This window comes from Monosiga brevicollis, genomic scaffold, assembly GCF_000002865.3.
Source record: "Monosiga brevicollis MX1 MONBRscaffold_5 genomic scaffold, whole genome shotgun sequence".
NCBI lineage: Eukaryota > Choanoflagellata > Craspedida > Salpingoecidae > Monosiga > Monosiga brevicollis.
Window position 1 is genome coordinate 1,183,997 of NW_001865042.1, and position 18,636 is coordinate 1,202,632.

At 54.3% G+C, this 18,636-nt stretch overlaps 4 protein-coding genes across 4 annotated transcripts; 3 read left to right on the top strand and 1 right to left on the bottom strand.

Annotated features, from left to right (window-relative positions):
* Position 1: 1 nt before the first annotated feature.
* On the top strand, positions 2–4,643 carry MONBRDRAFT_31734 (uncharacterized protein; the record flags this gene model as incomplete). The annotated part of the gene is made up of 19 exons (XM_001744126.1): positions 2–126; positions 223–360; positions 456–681; positions 790–957; positions 1,080–1,166; positions 1,245–1,305; positions 1,387–1,531; positions 1,651–1,842; positions 1,926–2,051; positions 2,156–2,227; positions 2,330–2,404; positions 2,512–2,565; positions 2,648–2,708; positions 2,909–3,039; positions 3,369–3,495; positions 3,597–3,662; positions 3,730–3,824; positions 4,273–4,414; positions 4,513–4,643. The coding sequence occupies exons 1-19, from the start codon at positions 13–15 to the stop codon at positions 4,641–4,643; spliced, it is 2,211 nt and encodes a 736-aa protein (XP_001744178.1). The 5' UTR covers positions 2–12.
* Positions 4,644–4,748: 105 nt separating this feature from the next.
* Positions 4,749–10,057, top strand: MONBRDRAFT_35038 (uncharacterized protein; the record flags this gene model as incomplete). Its single annotated transcript, XM_001744127.1, has 22 exons — positions 4,749–4,851; positions 5,006–5,088; positions 5,193–5,350; positions 5,444–5,631; positions 5,730–5,922; positions 6,012–6,207; positions 6,356–6,416; positions 6,501–6,703; positions 6,808–6,917; positions 7,121–7,215; positions 7,302–7,464; positions 7,552–7,699; positions 7,821–8,057; positions 8,205–8,327; positions 8,471–8,584; positions 8,760–8,832; positions 8,982–9,106; positions 9,178–9,279; positions 9,451–9,627; positions 9,719–9,792; positions 9,871–9,919; positions 9,977–10,057. 22 exons carry the CDS (start codon positions 4,749–4,751, stop codon positions 10,055–10,057), a joined length of 2,856 nt encoding a protein of 951 aa, XP_001744179.1.
* Positions 10,058–10,264: 207 nt separating this feature from the next.
* MONBRDRAFT_31736 (uncharacterized protein) lies at positions 10,265–16,511 on the bottom strand (the record flags this gene model as incomplete). The annotated part of the gene is made up of 18 exons (XM_001744319.1): positions 10,265–10,535; positions 10,631–10,877; positions 11,003–11,338; positions 11,412–11,540; positions 11,661–11,771; positions 11,893–12,085; positions 12,179–12,277; positions 12,454–12,553; positions 12,671–12,856; positions 12,976–13,043; positions 13,199–13,278; positions 13,504–13,680; positions 14,012–14,105; positions 14,213–14,314; positions 14,428–14,593; positions 14,715–14,885; positions 14,975–15,192; positions 15,336–16,511. 18 exons carry the CDS (start codon positions 16,509–16,511, stop codon positions 10,265–10,267), a joined length of 3,924 nt encoding a protein of 1,307 aa, XP_001744371.1.
* Positions 16,512–17,305: 794 nt separating this feature from the next.
* On the top strand, positions 17,306–18,583 carry MONBRDRAFT_31737 (uncharacterized protein; the record flags this gene model as incomplete). Its single annotated transcript, XM_001744128.1, has 1 exon — positions 17,306–18,583. The coding sequence occupies one exon, from the start codon at positions 17,306–17,308 to the stop codon at positions 18,581–18,583; it is 1,278 nt and encodes a 425-aa protein (XP_001744180.1).
* Positions 18,584–18,636: the final 53 nt, after the last annotated feature.

The following is an 18,636-nucleotide window of genomic DNA, read 5'->3' on the forward strand; positions in this document are numbered from 1 at the left end:
TGAATCGACGACATGGAGTTGTGCAGCGCTGCATGCAGTGCATCCACGGGTGCTGCGCGCTGGCAGCGTGGTACCAGCGTGTACGCGTATGGTGCTGGCCGGCGCCTGCTGATTGTCGACACACAGGTACGGCGCTGTAAGCCTTGGAACAAGGGCTCATCACTGCAATACAAGAAGGCAATCGTGCGGCGTCACGCTGGTTCATCTCGGCACACTTGATAGGAGGCCCGAGAACCTCGCGTCGTCGCAGCTCTGCTGGGCCACACCGATCGCATCAACTGTGTGGCCTGGTTGCCAAATACAGACATTGTTTTGAGTGGCGCCACCGACGCCACCCTACGAATCTGGGCCAAGAATCCGGTTCGTGGCCGCGCCCCCGGTCAGGTGGCCGCGCAAATGCTCGGGCACAATCTCACGGGATATTAAAAAAAAATGAATCGAATCATGGGGGCTAGGATACGGAATTGTACGGCTGTATCGCAGTTCTTGAAGGCCATACACGCTCCGTTGTGGCCGTCACCGCCCTGCAGCTTCACGATGGCAGCCATCTAGTGGCTAGCGCCTCAGCCGATCATACCGTGCGACTGTGGCATGGTGCTTCATCATCCTCATGGGCCCCCGTGCAGACAATTGAGTGTGGCCGTCACTTTGCCCTGTGCCTCGCGCTTGACTATCTGCCCGGTGCGGCCATGCGCGCCTATCTTGGCCCCTTTCCCAGCCACTAGCCCAAGAACAGGGCAAGCAAGAGTCCCTTACTCACCCGCTATGTCTTTTTTTGTTTTGCACCAGGCGAAACCTCAGCTGTCATCTTGGCTGCCGGTCTCTCCAATGCCAAGTTGCATCTCTATGCAGGAGCGACGCCCACCGCTGACAACACGTTCAACTTGGCAGAGGTGGACATTGTGGCTGGACACGATGACTGGATTCGGGCCCTGGCCTTCACACGGCGTGGCGATGGTTGGTGCATCCTGCGTGCACCTCCCCTTAGCTCAGTGGCGGTTTGATTTTTTGAGCTTGGTGCTAGCCAAGGAATAAGCTGACGGCCTGCGGTCTATCTGACACTCGGGATCTGGTCGCAGAATTGCTCTTGGCCAGCGGCGCTCAAGATAGCTACATTCGCCTCTGGAGCATCGCCACGACCCAGAGCACAATGCTTGTCAATCAAGGTGTGTCCCCTGTGCAGCAAACAGGCCTATCTTAAGAGGCCGCTCTGTGACCATCTCATTCTTTGCGACCTTGCCTAGACGACTTTAATGCCTTGCTCGAGTCCTCGGAACGCCGTTTTACCGTTGCTGAACAACTGACGTATGTTGCATCTGGCCTGCGTGAGTATTGTGTTGCTTTGACCACCAACTCAAACTTGATCCGCTCGGCAATGGTCTCCAGCTTTCGCCTGCGCCTCGAGGCATTGCTGATCGGACACGATGGGCAAGTCTATGGCCTGGATTGGTCTTACGCCTCTGATGAGGACATAACGCTCCTTTCTGCCAGCGCCGACAAGACCATGATGCTCTGGAAATACGACAAGAAGGTTGGGTGGTGCTCCTTGACCTTGTATTTTGAAGCGAGATGTTGAGTGCATCTTCCCAGTTCTCGTGTGCCATGAGCCTTGATGTAGCGGCCTTGGTTGCTCTCCGTATTTTGCAATAGGCTGATGTCTGGTTGGACGAAGCCCGGCTGGGAGAAGTGGGTGGCAACACCTTGGGCTTCTTTGGGTGCTGCTTTGGTGCCAACGACAACGAAGTGCTTAGTCATGGCTATCAAGGCGCTTTTCACTTTTGGCGACGCTCAGAAACCGGAAAGGCTTGGCAACCACAAACTGTGCTGAGTGGTCATTTTGCCGTATGTCCATATGCCGTGCAACGATTGGCGCGGTGCATGATACCAACATACGCTCAATTTGGTGTGCAATTCTTGCAACTCAGGCGGTACGAGATGTGGCGTGGTCTCCCGACGGCCGCTTTGTCTTGAGTGTTAGTGAGGATCAATCCGTGCGCCTCTTTGCACAAGCGACTGGCCATGCCGGCTGGCATGAGCTTGCTCGACCCCAGGTACTTTCAAAAGTGCCCGCCCGAAAAAAATCAAGGAGGTGCATCTGGCTGAAGTGTATTTTAACACTTGATTCACGCGTGTGGCTTGATGTTCCGTCCCTCAGGTACACGGCTACAACATGCGCTGTTTGGCCTTCACTGGCGACCTTGCCTTTGTCTCGGGCGCCGACGAGAAGGTGTGTGTAGACGGAAGCTCGCAGCAACGGGGCGATGCAGGCTCTCTTCACCGGTAGAGGCGAGGTTGCACTGGAACCTTGACTCTCCTGCTGCATTGGCAGGTATTGCGGGCGTTTGAGGCACCAGCCACGTTTGTGTCTAGCTTTGCCAACGTCAACGGACATCAGTATCCCGAGGTCAGTAGCGCAGCCGTTCAACCTTTGAACCGAGCGACTACCTGTGCCTAATCGACACTGCTGCCGCTGGCTGAACGCTGCTGGCTGCTATACCCTTATCGTGTTAGCGGGCCGAACGGCCGTTTGGCGCCAGTGTTCCAGCCTTGGGCCTGTCCAACAAGGTATGCTGGTTCCCCTTACCAGTGATGCTCGCATCCACACCTCTGACGCTGCATTTGGGATCTTGGCTTTGAACGCCTTTAGGCCATTTCGTCCGACGAACATAATGCCACTGTTCAGGAGGAACAGCTGGGCTATCGTGCAAGTGATGATGCTGTTCTTCCTTCTCGACCAACGATCCACACGGGCAAGTCAATGTCGAGAAGTGGCGAGGATTTCGTCATCATGACATGGATCATGTTCTTGGGTTTTCTTCTCCGGCGATTTGGGCTGAGTACTCCAAACCCCGTGGTGCTATCTTCTCAAGCACCTCCGTCCACTGCCACTTGCACATGTCATTTACAGCACCCCCATTGGAAGAAGACTTGATCCAAAATACACTTTGGCCAGAGAGCGCGAAGCTGTACGGTCATGGCTACGAAATTCTGGCCGTGGGCGCTGCAAGGACGCAGCGTGTGCTCGCTACCACGTGCAAGGTCCGTGCTTTGACCTGGGCTTCAAACGGGCTTTTGCATTGAACTGCATGAGGGGGTTCAGTCGATTCACAAAGTTTCTTGAGATCTGCTCGCCTCTGCCTGACAAGAGAATGCTGGGTGTAGGCAACTTCGCCAGAACATGCTCTGATCATCCTGTGGAGCGCCGATAATTATCAAATTGTACGCACTGTTTGCTATTGGCGGTGGTCAAAATGAATTCAAGGGGAAGGGGAGAGGGAGCTTCGTGGATATATCTTTGGTCTGGTTGTCCGTCGACCAACAATCTGGCAGACTAACCCTGGTTTCTTTGATTTGTGCTCGTGGGATAGTTGGGTCGCTTGGCGGGACACACGCTCAGCGTCGTCAAGTTGGCTTTTAGCCATAACGAGGCATATCTTGCCTCGGTGTCGCGTGATCGCTCCATTTGCCTACATCGCCGCACACCCGACGCTGAGCGTAGGTCGTTTGTTCCCCATTCTACTCGCCACACCCTTTTTTTGATTCGGAATTACACTGGTGCGCGCTGGCTTACGTAACCCGTATCTTACCTCCATCAGAGCCATACGGTGACACCAATGTTTTTCCCAAAGCCCACGACCGCATCATCTGGTTTGTGCAAATCGGTTCGATGCGCCTTGTCATGTCCGCGCTCATTCTGGCTTGCTTCATTCTTGTGTGGCTTGTCCACAGATCAAGGTTTGGTTGGCTGCCGACGGCCAGCTGACACTTGCAACTGCATTGCGCAAGCTACACAGCAGCGTCACCTCGGTTGCCTGTCATCGACGGTGCGTACTGCAACCGACAATTTCCGACAGAGGCTGTGCCCGACAACGGAGAGGTCATTTCCTCTGACACTAAGTCACCTACAGGAACGATGATGGCGACGTGGTTGCTGCCGGATTTGAGGACGGTAGCATCCACATTTTCCACTTGGATCCAGCTGGCCAGCTGGCAGAGCTCCAACGTTTTGAGGCCGGACATATTCACAGTCAAACCGTGACTGCTCTTGCGTTCCAACCCCAGCACGACCCGACCGACATCATTCGAGTACGCCGAGTCAAATTTGCCCTGTAGTCCACCATCTTGACGCGCCCGCTAGCTTGCTGCTTGGTCTCACGCTCGACACCCCACGCCCATGCCATGTTTTTGTTTTTTGTTTTTGCCCTGGCTGCAGCTCGCAACGGTCAGCGAGGACCACGCGCTCTGCATTTTGAACCTTACCACCCTGCCTAGTCCGACTACCTCTGCTGCGCCATGAAGTTGCTGAAACCACATCGAGCTGCCAGACAGACCAAAGCAACCCATGAGGTGCAACAGTTGAACATGATTAACATGTCAATCGCAGGAACACACCTCGACCACCTCACGAGCACAAGTAGAAGTCACCCAAACAAGGAAATTGACTTTTCCATACGCACATCACCCAATGAGGTTTTCACCTTTTTGTCAGATAAACTCCTTTTGACATGTCAGACAAACGATTCATGTTTGACACGGCAGAGGCACGACCGCGTGCTCTCTCTCTCTCTCTCTCAAACTCTCTCTCTCAAACTCTCTCTCTCTCTCTCAAACTCTTTTTCCAACGCACGACGGGAGGCTGGTGACCCCATCGATCTGTACGAGGAAGAGCGCCTCGCCACGTAGCAGGGGAGAGCACAAGTGTATTGGGTACGGGAGGTGGAGGACTGAGTGGTTGAGAACGGACAGACATGCTGAAGAAGAACAACTTTAGCAAGAAGACCCGCAAGGGCGCCGTCCTGAAGGTGTCCCGCGAGCACTACCTCCGCGATGACATTCATTGTCGGCTGCATGGTGCGTACATGCCCCTATGCCATGTTCTGAACCTACATCTGGTAGCTGCTGCTTCCTGCGCCAGCGGCAGCCAGCCTACCAGCCTCGAACTGGCCCGGCCTTTGGATATACACCTCAACAGATCACCGGTCTGTGGCCCCGCCTATGCTCCTAGGCTGCACCAAATGCCAACAGACCGAACCCTGTCTAGAGCCCGGCACCGTGCTCGTTCCCGACACCAATGCCGTTCTACATCAGGTATTTTGTTTGCAACCTTGAGCAACACCGAACCAGCACATGCTGCAGGATCCCGGAGTGCGCGCTTTGATCAGTCAGCACTCATGCTCTCAAATGTTTTGCAGCTCGACGTGTTGGAGCATCCATCCGTCAAAAACGTGGTCTTGACCACCACCGTTTTGGATGAGGTCAAGCATCGCAGCCTGGCGGCCTATCAACGTATCCGTGGCATTAGTTCAGACGCTGCCAAGAGGTTCTATGTCTTTTCTAACGAACACAGCAAGTAGGTGATCATGGACTGATTACACGACACCATGTCATCCAGGCTACTCCCTCCACCAATCTCCGCCAGTCCTGACTGTGGTACACTATGCAGGGATACACACGTCACAGCAGAGGAAGGAGAGAGTCCCAATGACCGAAACGATCGCGCAATTCGCCGAGCCGCTGCCCATTACAAAGAGCATGCTGAGACTTGCCCCGAGGAGTTTGCCGTCATTCTGCTCACCAACGATGCCGAGAATTTGCGTCGGGCCCGAAATGAGGGGTTGGCAGCCTACAGCGGTACGCAAAAGTGATACCTTCATTCGGTTTTCTTTAAAGCAATAGATGTCTCAAGATGTGAGGTGCTTATACGCCGCTGTTGACATGTTTTGCCCCAGTGCACGAATGGGCCAAGCGGTTTGGCCCTAGCCCGGATTTGGTGGACCTGCTTGCAACCATTTCCGACGCTGTCGAAACGGCCATTTGCAAAGAAGATGAAACGACCGTGTTTGAGGCCCACCTCTCACCTGCTGAAGTCCAAGGCGGACTCAAGGCTGGAAAACTTGTGCAGGGCACCCTGCGCATCTCCAGGTTCGGCCTCGCAATTCTCCCACAAACACCACACCCACTCCCATGCCGGCAAGCGTATATATGACCCCATTGCTTGTGACAACTCACAGAGAAAACACCCAGGAGGCCTTTGTCAAACCTCGCGACGATCCAGAGCATCCCGTCTTTGTCCCTGGCAACTTGATGAACCGTGCTGTTGACGGTGATTTGGTTGCGTTGCAGATCTTGCCCGAGAGTCAATGGCAAACTCCAAGCGGTATCATCGAGCGCCCCGAAGGTACTCACCTTGTTATGGACGGTACTCAGGTGAGCGGCAGAATATTGCTTTCAGAGTGCTTGTGCGACACTGAACCCGTAATCATTTTCATGGAATCGGCGCGTGAGACGCGCTTGCACCGTACAATGTTTTGATTCGTCCTGCCCGTGCTTGTTTCTTCTTCTTTTTTTTCAACAGGACGCCGAAGGAGAGCTGGAGGACATGCAAGAGCGTACTCAGCGCACTGGTCAAGTTGTTGGTGAGACCTGATGATCCGGACATGCCAAGCTGGCGTGCACCTGCGCCACTAGCCTTGCCGACGCTCACCTGCTTTTTTGATTAGGCATTGTGCGACGGCGCTGGCGGCCCTATTGTGGTATCTTGGCCGCCAATTCCAACACCGCTTCGCCAAACCTGTTCTTGTTCACGGCCAAGGAAGCCACCCTACCACCTATTCGCTTTCGCTCCCAGCAACCTGACAAACTCGTGGGCCAACAAATTGTGCTCGCTGTGGATGGCTGGCCGACCAACAGCAAATACCCGATTGTACGATCCCACTCACCCAACCACCTCTCGCTCGCTCTCACAGGCGCCGCTTGCATGCTCACGACTTGTGGTGGGCTCATTCTGCGCCCTGTCGTGCCTTTTAGGGTCACCTCGTCCGCGTGTTGGGGCCCATTGGTGATGTCAACACGGAAACCGAGGTTGTTTTGCTCGAACACGCTGTACCCTTTGAACCGTTTTCGAAAGCGGTGCTGGAGTACGTCACGATTGTCGTTGTTTGCTTGTTTGTTTGTTTGTTTTTTCTTAAAGGAAGATGGAAGGGCTTCAGAGGATAGTTGCTTTTCCACAGCTGCGCAACTTTGTACCAAGTCGCACCTTGAACCCTCTCCGCCCTTACCATTTCTGTTCTCACATGACTTTTGCTGGGTCTGGGCATGTGGGTTGTACCTGCCTCGATAGTTGTTTGCCAGACGCAACTTGGCTGGCCGCAGAGCAAGACCTGTCCCGGCGCGAGGATTTGCGGCATTTGGAAGTCTGCAGCATTGATCCCCCAGGTCTCGTGCATCATCGCACTACAGCACGTCATGTGGACGCTTTCGCGAAGGGTCCCGCGCTCACATCCGTCAAACGCAAACGGCAGGTTGCACGGACATTGATGACGCTCTTCATTTACGTGACTTGCCCAACGGCCACTTTGAGGTGGGTGTACACATTGCTGACGTGAGCCATTTCATCAAACCGAACACCGCCTTGGATCAGGAAGCGGCCAAGCGTGGCACGACCGTGTATTTGTCCAACCGCCGGTATGTTTTTCTGGCTTGAACTCAGCGTCATATTTTTGGCCGTTGCGCTTCTGACACTGAACTCTCGGTCGTGATTGGCAACGCTAGCATTGACATGGTGCCAGGGCTGTTGAGCTCGAACCTGTGCTCGCTTCGCGGTGGCGAGGAGCGATTTGCCTTTTCTTGCATCTGGGAAATGACGGATCAGGCTGACATCATTTCAACTCGCTTTTGCAAGTCCATCATTCGATCTCGCGTATGTTTGTTGCGCCCTTGCTTTCGGGGCCACACAACCTCGATGCCGTCGTTGTTGCTAGACTACGCTCCTTGGGCCACCTGCACTCATTGTTTCATGCGATGACAACACCCAACGATAGGCTGCGCTCGAGTATTCTGAAGCACAAGCACGCATCGATGATGAGACCGACCAAACCACGTTGACCGACTCAATCCGCCGCCTCAATGCTTTGGCTAAGATTGTGAAGCGGCGGCGCATTGAAGCTGGTGCCCTCATGCTGGCATCGCCCGAAGTGCGCTTCCGCATTGACACAGAAACTCACGACCCCGTGGATGTGCAAATGAAGCAACTTCATGACACCAACTCGCTTGTGGAGGTTTGTCACGCGTGGTGGACAGGATCTTTCCGGTCTAAACGCCTGATCGCCGGCCGTGGGATCCATCTTGCGAGTTCTTGACAAGATACACATGAGCTCCCTACATTCATTGTCCTTTTTGCCGCCGCTTCGATGATAATCGCACAGGAGTTTATGCTATTAGCCAACGTCTCATCAGCTCGAGAAATACACAAACAGTTTCCCACATGTGCCGTCCTGCGTCGCCACCCAGCGCCCCCTCCGTCCAACTTTGAGCCTTTGTTGAAAGCGGTCCGTAGCTGGGCTCGCATTCTTGCTTGCTCAGTTCTATTTATATATTGCGGACTGAGAGGCCTCGTGTCTTCCCTCATCGCATGACACGCTCGCACCATTGCATATCGTCCCTCAAATGATTGCCTTTGCGCGTGCTTCAGGCCGAGGCTGCAGGTGTCACCCTGAGCACGACCTCATCAAAAGAGCTGGCGGTGTCGTTGGATATGGCCCAACCCGAAGGCCAGCCTTATATGAATACTCTTCTTCGCATTTTGGTCCGTGGTTTTCGTGCCAGTTGAACATACATTCTATTCCTTTGAGCACCTGCTGGCCACGGGTGTATGGCCGTCTCGCACCTTGATCCAAGCCATGTCGTTGCCATTATTGTGAATTCGCCCACAATTGCTGCGTTTTGCCGACCCCGCCCTCACGGTCTCTTTCATGACACAGGCCACTCGATGCATGCTCCCTGCTCAATATTTCTGCTCAGGCACTGTGCCACAGACTGAGTTTGGCCACTACGGTGTGTTGGGCTTTGACCGCGGCTCTACACACGCTACGATGGCACTTACAAAAAACGCACATCGTCAACCCCTGCCCGTCGCTCCTGCAAATGCCAATGGTGGTGGCCCACACGTTCATCCTAACTTCTCCTTATCATTGCCCGAATAGGTTTGGCAAGCCCAATCTATACCCATTTCACCTCGCCCATCCGTCGTTACGCGGATCTCTTGGTACACCGGCTTTTAGCAGCCTGTATTGGCGCTGATCCTACCTATCCTGATCTGCTCAACAAGGTGAGTTTTATGTGCCCGTCAAGGATGGTTCAAATCCTTTTCCACTCTGCCTGACACCTCCTTTGCATTAGGACAAAATCGCCAGCATTTGCGATAACCTGAATTTTCGCAACCGACAAGCCCAGTATGCGGCACGGTCTTCATTGGAACTGCACACATGCCTCTTCTTCAAGGTCCGTCATGAGCAAAGCCACACAAATGATTTAGACTTTCTTTTTTTCTTTTTTTCTTTTTTTTTTTTTTTTTTTTTTTTTTTTCTTTTTTTTTTTTTTTTTTTTTGGTTTCAGTTTGGCTTCATTTTGTCTGTGAAACTGATTGCGCGGTGTTTGGTGCGATACCCGTAGAAACGAACCACGCACGAAGAGGCGTACATCATTCGGGTGCGAAAAAATGCGATTGCTGTGCTGGTGCCAGCATATGGCTTGGAAGGCCGCGTCTACTTTGATGCAGCGGACGGCCAGGCGCCCGAGCTGAGTTATGATGAAAACAAGATGGCGCTCACTGTCACCAAAGACGACCAAGTTTGTGATCAAGCTCTTTGCCTTTTTTATTCTTCTGATCAACCACTTGTGCTCACGGTGGCATCGGTGTTTGTGGTGCCCTCTCCAACAGCACATTAACTTGCGTGTCTTTGACAAGGTCAAGGTCCAAGTTCAAGTGGATAGCTCGGATCCTCAGCGAGAACAGTACGTGTTGCGTGGCTGGCATTGACAGGAAAGAGTGTACATGGTATTCAAATGCTGATCGATTGAATTCTGGCCTAGAATGCTTGTGCGTTTGGTTGAGCCGTCGCTGCCCGGCGTTACGGTGCAAGTGCCTTTGGCAAAGGATGCACATGCTGGCAAGCGCCACGCAGCTGAGTTGACGCAGTCGACAAACACTGATGCAGCGGCCTCACCCAAAAAGTCAAAAAAGCCCGCTAAAATGTTGCAGAACAAGAGCAGCAAATAATGCCGCTGGCCTGTTTTATTCAACTTCAGATCGAGCGAGCTGCAAATTGACGAGCAACGATAAAAGCCCATGCGATAATCCGACGCTCACGCAAATGTGTTCATGCGTTCGTTTCGACCAAAACAAGCTTGAGAAAGATGGTGTCAAACAGATACAAGAAGGAGAAATTTAACATTGCGAATGACTCAGGGTTCGGCGGCGCAGCTCTCACGATTCCTGGGACAACTGATGCTGACTGGGGAGCTGATCGTTGCGATCCGTTTCAAGCCGCCACTCGCCGATTTGTGTGCAAAATGTGTGGCGACACTGCAGGTGAGAGGCATCCCGTAGCGCCGTCAACTTTAGCTTGATGGCTTGAGCTCGCACGGGCTTGGCTAGAGCAAAGTGCTTGAGCTCATGACGCTGGGCAAAAGTTTGATTGAACCGCTCATCAACCGTCTCCCAAACGTGAGAATCGGCTTCTTGCACCAGCAACGTCCTGCAATTTGGACATGAGATCAGTGTCGCTCAGGCAGGCAGTTAACAGGAGCCGAAAAGGTTGAGGCAAGGGGCAAAAGTTAAAGAACAACAAACCAGTTGGCGGGGTCGCGTAGCTCAAAGTCATCCGCGGAGCGAATGGCATAGCTGCGCAGTTCTACTGCGTCAGGAAAAACAATGCTGAGCCAAGGAAAGGTATCGTAGAATTGACTGGGTTCCCACTGCACATGCCATTTTGTCGAGTTGCTGCCGTCCAATGCATGGGCGGGACCTTCTTTGCTCCCAAAGGTCGAACCACCGCAGCAAGCACAGGCGGTCACGTTGTTGTCGTAGAGGCCACAAACTGCAAATACGAAGCAAAGTAGATTTATGCAGAAGAGTGTGGGTGACCTGACAACAGAACCACGAGAGAAGGGCGTAGCTCGGGGAAAGCAGGCAACCCCGCAGGAAGTGACGCATGCAGCATACCGGGGGTGGGTGGCAGGGGCTTGGGTAGATCGTGCAAGATGAGTTCATTCAGGGTCAAGACGCGGTCGTTAGAATTGCTGGAGGCAGTAAAGTTGAAGCGGTAAAAGGCAAAGGGCGTGGCAGTTGTTGTTGAAAACGTTTGGTCCGTCAATATGGACCAGTCCACGGCCTCGCGCGCATCAATTTTCACCCACGTCCCCGCTTTGTCAGTGGCTCCGTACACAGTCCAAGCTGTCGGTGCCGAATCATCCACGATCAGCTCGTAGGTTTTGAGCACAAAAGGCTGGGCATCCGGGGATTGGAGGGTCAATACAATGGGCAGTTTCGTGTGCTTATCTATCGTCCACGCAATAACCATGAATAAGAGGCTCTCAGCCGACTGATTTTACCAAAAGCATTGGCAACATACCATCGTATTTCCAGGGCTGGCGCCAGACCGTGCCAACGTCACCGTCCATGATTGCTTTGATACCATATCCGACTTCAGGATATCCACGCACACAGGCCTCAGCTTGACTGGGCCCAACATCACACACTTCTGAGATACGAAGGCGTCGAGTTGGCATTGCCGGTGATGAGAACATGGTGAACAAAATCAGACCAAGCTGAAATCGCACCCCAAGAACAAGGGCACAGCCTGTGGCCTGGGCCAACGCACCAGGATCCGGCAAAGCAAACGACGGGGGGGCTGGCTTTTTTTTCCATGACCCTTGAAAGTTGTGATGAATCAAAATCTCATTGCCAGGAAAGTTGGGGGGAGCAACGTAGCCTATGCTCGGCAATACAAGAGTGGGCATGAATGCTAGCCGGCGCAGAGTCACGAACACGCATACATACATGCATAGATAGACACAAAAGCACAGCAATCACGATGGTCGTGGCGCACGTACCAGCCGAGCCGGTACCAAAGGCACGCAGAGGAAGCAGCAAGACATCTCCAACCAAGTAAAAGTTGTCACGTAACGAGTCTGACTCAAAGGGTGCGACACCAAATTCAACGCCAAATTCTTCGTCGAAAAAGCCGGTCACGGCATCAGACCAGACGGCAGGGCCAGTCAGGTCGACCGCACTCGCTTGTTGCACCTTGAAACGATGATGATCGATGTGATGAGCTCGACATGTAAGGGTTAAAAAGGTTGGCTGGTATGAGCGGAATGACAGTTTGGCATTGGGTACCTGGGCATCCGTTCGGTTATCAAACTCGGCCCAGATGTTATCAATCACGCGTGCCAGGATTGGATGCTGCGGGATGGATGCAATCGTCCATTGACACATCTACGACATAGAAGAAGAAGAAAACGAGGCAGCCAAAATTGCATCAGCATTGACGTCGGACTAGGCACGATGGTCATCCTACAATCAGGAGGAGAAAAGCTTCACGTGCGCCGTGCCAGACAAGGACGCTGGCTCGCTGGCCCACGACAACACGCCTCCACATCGAGTGTGCGAACCTGATGCTTGCGCGCAAACCACTTGCGCCAGTCTGGCCGCTTGCCCGTGATGACTTCAAAACCAACCATCATACCAACGTTGAAGTGGGCATGTGCTCGCCTACAGAACAGAAGAGTTGGGCATGTTGCATATCAGCAATGGGCTCGGGCGCGCCGTTGACAAATACATGGAGCAAGCGGGCGTGCAGTGGGCCATTGAAGGCTGCTGAAGACGCACCATTGCCACTCGTCAATTGGCTGCGCACACTCGACATCAATGTCGGCATAGACTCCACCCTCATCGTACAGAATCAAGTAGCGGAAGAGATCCGCCTTCATGATGGGCGACATGCGCGCATACAGGGGCTTGAGCTCAGGATGTCGCTCGTGGATAAGCTGATCAATGTCCCGATCGGTGTAGAACCTGAAAGAAACATGCGGGTTCTTTTCGTGAAATGTTGTGGATTGATCAAAGCCGAGTCTGCTGTGCGCGGGAGGATGAAGAACGCCATAGGCGCTATCAGCGCAGCACCGATGGCATACTTGTACGTGTAGTCGGGGTTGAGTTGCTTCCATGATTGCACGGGCGCGATGCAGTTGGCAGGCACATTCTGCGGAATCATGATGCAAGCAAAGAGGCGTGCCCGTCAGCGCCAGCGAGCGATATAGTAAGGTGGCTTGCAGCCGGGCGGGTCTCAGGAGACTCGAGTGGACGCAGGTCGCCCGCTCTGCAGATGGAGTGGATATGCCAGTGCGCTGATCTGACCTCATCCTTCCAGGTCTGATGGATGATCTTAGGAATGGCAATGTGTGCCTCCTTTTGGCTCTGATGGTGCATCTGGTGATCTGCTCCCATATTAACGTGCACAGACGGGAACGAGAAGCGAAAGTCCCCGGCTTGGCGGTGACTGTGCAGGTAGAGCACGAGGCCAGCCGTCGCGACCAGATACGCGATCAAAAAGAATCGCGCGATCTGCGGCCACCTCATGGTCCCGGCTGCCACACCACCCCCACCCCCACCTCGTCTATACCCCCACGCACTGCCTCACCCCCCAGGCACATCCGACACACCCTCGGCACTGATAATCTCCCTCCCCCCCCCCACACCCTCCTCGCTCTTGTCTCCGCAGCTCATCCAGCGGCTCTCTCTCTCTCTCTCTCTCTCTCTCTCTCTCTCTCTCTCTCTCTCTCTCTCTCTCTCTCTCTCTCTCTCTCTCTCTCTTTCTTTTTGAAATTTGTCTCCAAATTCTGTTCACGAAGGGTTAATGTAGTTTATGATGGACTTTCTGCAGATTTGTTAACCTTGCTCATTCAAGTTGCTGCGCCAAAAATAACGTCGCGGTGTCATATGGGGAGTGGTGTCCAAACGGCCAACTCTCTCTCTCGCTGGTGCTGCCAGCGCCTTTGTGATGGGCTGCTTCTCGAGATGAACGGAAGAGCACGAATACAGTCTGTATTGATTGCTGAACCCGGTCTTCGACCAGACCTACATCAATCACCAGTGTGGCATGATGCAGCGGTTTCCCAGAGACAGTGAGTCTTGCTGATGTCCTTTATTTCTTTCGGCGGCTAGCGGGACCTTTTTTCATGCGCTGCTCGTCGGCCTTGCGCTTGCAAATAGGAATGTGTCGCTCAGCCGCATCTTCGTTGAAGGTACGGCCACAGTGTTGGCACTACGTGTCGAAAATGGCCGTTCAATTACCATGGCAGAAACCGGTCGGTGAGACGATGCACTACAGCACGACATCGCCCAGGCGAGTCACCAGATCCATGCACGTACCTTGACCAGCGAAGGGTCTTCCATGGCTGGCGGGGCGGTATCGCCTGTTTTAGCAGCGCGAATTGCGGCAACAAAGTCCTGATGCTTGCGCTTCCAATTATTCTGCCACGCATGAGATCATCAACGAGACGAAACGAGTAAGCACCCTCCAAGAATGCGGGGGGTTTGTCGACTCAGCTCAGGCAGGGATTCCACGGCCAGCTAGCAAAACAAACCTTGCGAACTTCGTTCTTTTTCTGATACTTCTTTTCCGTACGCTCGGCATTTTTCGCGAAAGCAATGGCTTCAGAGCCCATGGCCTGGAGTCGCTGTTTTTTTACGTCAAAGGCTTTACGCTTGGAGTCCTGATTTTGTCGGCACACCTTTTGATGCTTTGCCAGACTACGAGGGTGGATTCAAAGGTGCATAAGATGGAATCGTTTCCAAATTGGTCAAGACCATTGGCCGAAAATTCGAAAGTTGAGTCGACAAGAAGACGCGGTGCAGATGTGGCGGTACCAACCGATCGGCTGCAAAACTGCGGCCACATGTGGGGCAGGGCATCAAAGTCAAAATAGTTCCATCCTCAGTCTCAATGGTCGCAGGCTCCGGCACCTGATACGTCGCTGATGGCATTGCAGGCTCATCCACGGCCGGTACCACCTCGGCTGGGGGATTTACAGGCGGAGCTGGTCTAGAAGCATGAATGGTTGTTAGTATGCGAGAAGAAACGAAATGGCCTGTCCAGCGCTCACCCGAGCCGCAATCGGTTGAAAGACTCACGTGGGGTCAGACTGCTCGGCAGGGGGCGCCACGGACTGAACCGCGGGACGGTGTGTCGGTAAGGGTGGTGAGGCGGCCCGTACAGGGGCGGGCACTGCATCATCGGCATTATCACCGTCATCGCCCTGCTGCTGTTGTCGCTCAATGCGCTGCTGCTCACGCTTAGCTTCACGCTCGCGCAGCCGTTGCCGCCGCTCCTCGGCGCGCTTTTCTCGTTCCTACAAGTCAACAGAACGCAAGAACTTTGGATTGAGAAGGATGCTGGCGGAGAGCAGCCAGTCCTCGCCATTGGGAAGAACAAAGAGTGGCCACCAAACAGGCATTGAGCCCCAAAACCGGCGCAGAACAAGATACAGACAACATGGTCACTACTTGCCTCAGCTTCCTGCTGCCGCTTCTTGGCCATGGCAGCCATTTTTTTCCGGCGAGCGGCTTCAACGTGCTCAGCCTCAGCTGACGCGGTGTCCCGCTGTGCTTTTTTCAACTGCTCGTGTGCCTCCAGAGCTTGCTCGAGGTCTTGAGCTGCAGCGACGGATTCTTGGCTTGGCGGGGGGGGCGAGGGGTCGACGGAAGTGGCTGAACCCGTCGAGGAGCTTGCCTTGACGTGGGGTCGACGACGACCAGGGGCAGCTGCTTCAGTTGGGGGTGCTGCCACTTTTGGACTCGGTGCACTTGCCTTGGGCGCGGCTGCAGCCTTTGGACTCGGTGCGCTTGCCTTGGGTGGGGTCGTGGCCTTTCGGCTTGGTGCACTTGCCTTGGGCGGCGCAGCGGCCGCAGCTTTGCGATCCTGTGTTGCAAGTTGGGCCTGTGGCTTTTTGTCACTTTTGGGGGCGATGGGAGCAAGTACAGGATGCTTGCCCGCGCTGTGAATGTCGCGAACTGGATCGGTGGGGGGGCGCCAGTGGGGTGGGGCAGAGGTATTGCGCTCAAGGTTGGTATCATCCTGCTGGGCTCCGGCCAGTGGGGTCAGGTGGTGGTTTTTGTAGCGTAAATTAGGCTTGTTCATGGGCCGGCGGGACACCATGGTCGTGAAGCTAGTTTCGCGGGGATTGCGCACGGGGCCGTCGACAAGCTGCACGGGTGCATCATCCAGATCTGGGTTGTGGCCCACAGCTGGGTCACGTTTCGTACTGGAGCGATTGCGGGCGAGTTTGCTTGGTCGGCGCCGTGGATTGGAATTGGCAGGTGGGGCAGCAGAGGCGGCCGTGCCTTGACTGCCGCTTCCTCTCCGTCGACCAGGGTCTGGTGCTCGCGGTCCTGTCGGCTTTGGAGCAGCAGTTGTGGTCGTGGCTGCGGCCTGCGCCAGAGCCTTTTTCTGAATCATCGTAGCAGACATGAGGGCGTGTCGGTTGAAGCAAAGGCCTGTGCACCAATAGCAAACGGGATCAAAGGGGATTCGACAACGAACCTGGGCGCGAATGCGTTCGCGTCGGTGCTTCAGATCATCGTACTCTTCCTGGTGCTCTGCCACAAACTGTGATTGAAACTGTCGCTGTAGTGCACTAACGCTCTGCACGCTCCGCTGGCGCTGCGCCATGGCTAGCCGTTGGCGCGGCGGCAATGGACACAAATGCTGTGCTCACCCGTGCAGCGAAGCCAACGGTCATGCCACGCCCACAGAACGACCCAAAGGCGCCGTCCAACCGAACCGCGGTCTCAGCGGGTCACTGCGCTCGAAATTGGGGAAAAGTCTTCAAAAATTGGTGTCGCTTCCTCTTCTTACTTTCCTTCTTCGGCTATTAACTCTATCATCACCTTGTTCTCTGCAACTTCTCTAATATTTTCTACAATATCTTAATGAAGACCCTTCTTCAACTTGTTTCCAGTGTTGACATCAACGTCTTGTTCTTGTGGTTGCTATCTGCCAAATCCTGTAGGAACAAGAAACCCGACAGTGTGTGTCTCTCTCTCAAAAACTACTCTCTCAAACTCTCTCAAACTCTCTCAAACTCTCTCAAACTCTCTCAAACTCTCTCAAACTCTCTCAAACTCTCTCAAACTCTCTCAAACTCTCTCAAACTCTCTCAAACTCTCTCAAACTCTCTCAAACTCTCTCAAACTCTCTCAAACTCTCTCTCTCACACTCATTGCATAACACATCGCGGCGTTCGTGCTCCGTGCTCCGTGTCGACGGGAGGTACGTTGTTGTTGCTGTTGCTGCTGTTGGAGCACGGTTCTGGGGCAAAGCGCTGGGCATTTTTTTCCTGTTTCCTTTCTTCCATGGGCATATGGTCTGATTTTCACAGTGGATCGCCGTTGATTTGCACCGAAGGATTTTTTTCGCTGGCCCTCTCACACCACGCCCACTGACGACGCTTGATCACCATCAACATGGAGCTCGAGGTGTGGCTTGTCTATGGGTGGGCCACCCTGGTGGATGTCCTCACCCAAGTTTGGTACAAGCTCTGTCCACCCAGTCAACCCACGGCCACGTGCACCACAGTGACGCCGGCTTTCATGCGCCGGCTCCTCAATCTCGATCCCACGGCCCCCTTGACCGTGGAGCAAGGCGCCCTCAGTGAGAATCGCGGCCTCTCCAACAACATGCAGTCCATTGATGTCCAGATTGATGGCGTTCAACATCGATTCATGCTCAAGAGCAACATGGTCGGACAACGCCGCGTGCGAGCCATGGGCATCTTCTTCAACGTGACCCGTGAATCGCGAGCCTACACGTTTCTTGAGCAGCGCAACATGGACCTGTCCCCAAAAATGATCTATGCCAATGCCAGTGCCTGGACGGGCAGCTCATGCATTATTATGGAGCGCTTGGGCCCCGATGGCATCTGCGGCGTCAACATGTACTTTGGCAACCAGTGCTGGGGTGTGCCCCCCTTTGCCCCCGGCGCCGAGCGGCCTTACGATCAGGTGGCGCGCGCTGTCATGGAAGCCCAAGCACGACTCCATGCAAGTGACTGGTGCAACCCCGCCCTTTTGCATGGCAGCGAATTCAGCTGGCTCAAAAGCCAGGGCTGGTACACGGGCCACGGCCGCAGTCAGTGGCAGGCTGGCTTTGAGGCCACCGCCAACTCATGGCAGCGCATCCGCAAGGACCTAGCCAACAGCGGTACCAAGTGGGATCCCAAACTTGTCGCATTGATTGACGCGTCCATGGCTGCCACCACCTGGGACAGCGTTCAAGCTTTCCTGCGCGGTGCGGGTGGCCAAGTCTTCTCCATCGTGCACGGTGACTGCCACGCCTCCAACATGCTTTACGACCTGCAACGCGAGCGCGTGGTTATGGTGGACTGGTCTGAACTCGCCGTGTGGCATCCCATGACCGACATTGGCCAGTTCATGATCAGCGATGTCACCGTACCCGTGCGCCGTCAGCATGAAAAGGCTTGGGTCCGCCACTACTGGGAGCAGCTGTGCGCCAACGGCGTCCAAGATTATACTTGGGAGCAATGCTGGCAAGACTACCGCGAACGTTCCCTTGAGCGCTGGATTCTCATGCTGGTGCTCTTGGTTGGCATGCCCCTTCCTCCAGTGGCAAAGCAGTACTTTCATGATCAGGTGGCCGCTTTTGCCCAGGATCATGCTGCAGATGTGCAGTCTATCCTTCTGGGCCCGACCATCTCCATCCTCTCCTCGGCCCTCGAGGGCTAGCTAAGCTTGTCCTGATCAACCTTTCGCTTTGCCACACGTGTACGCTGGCCGAC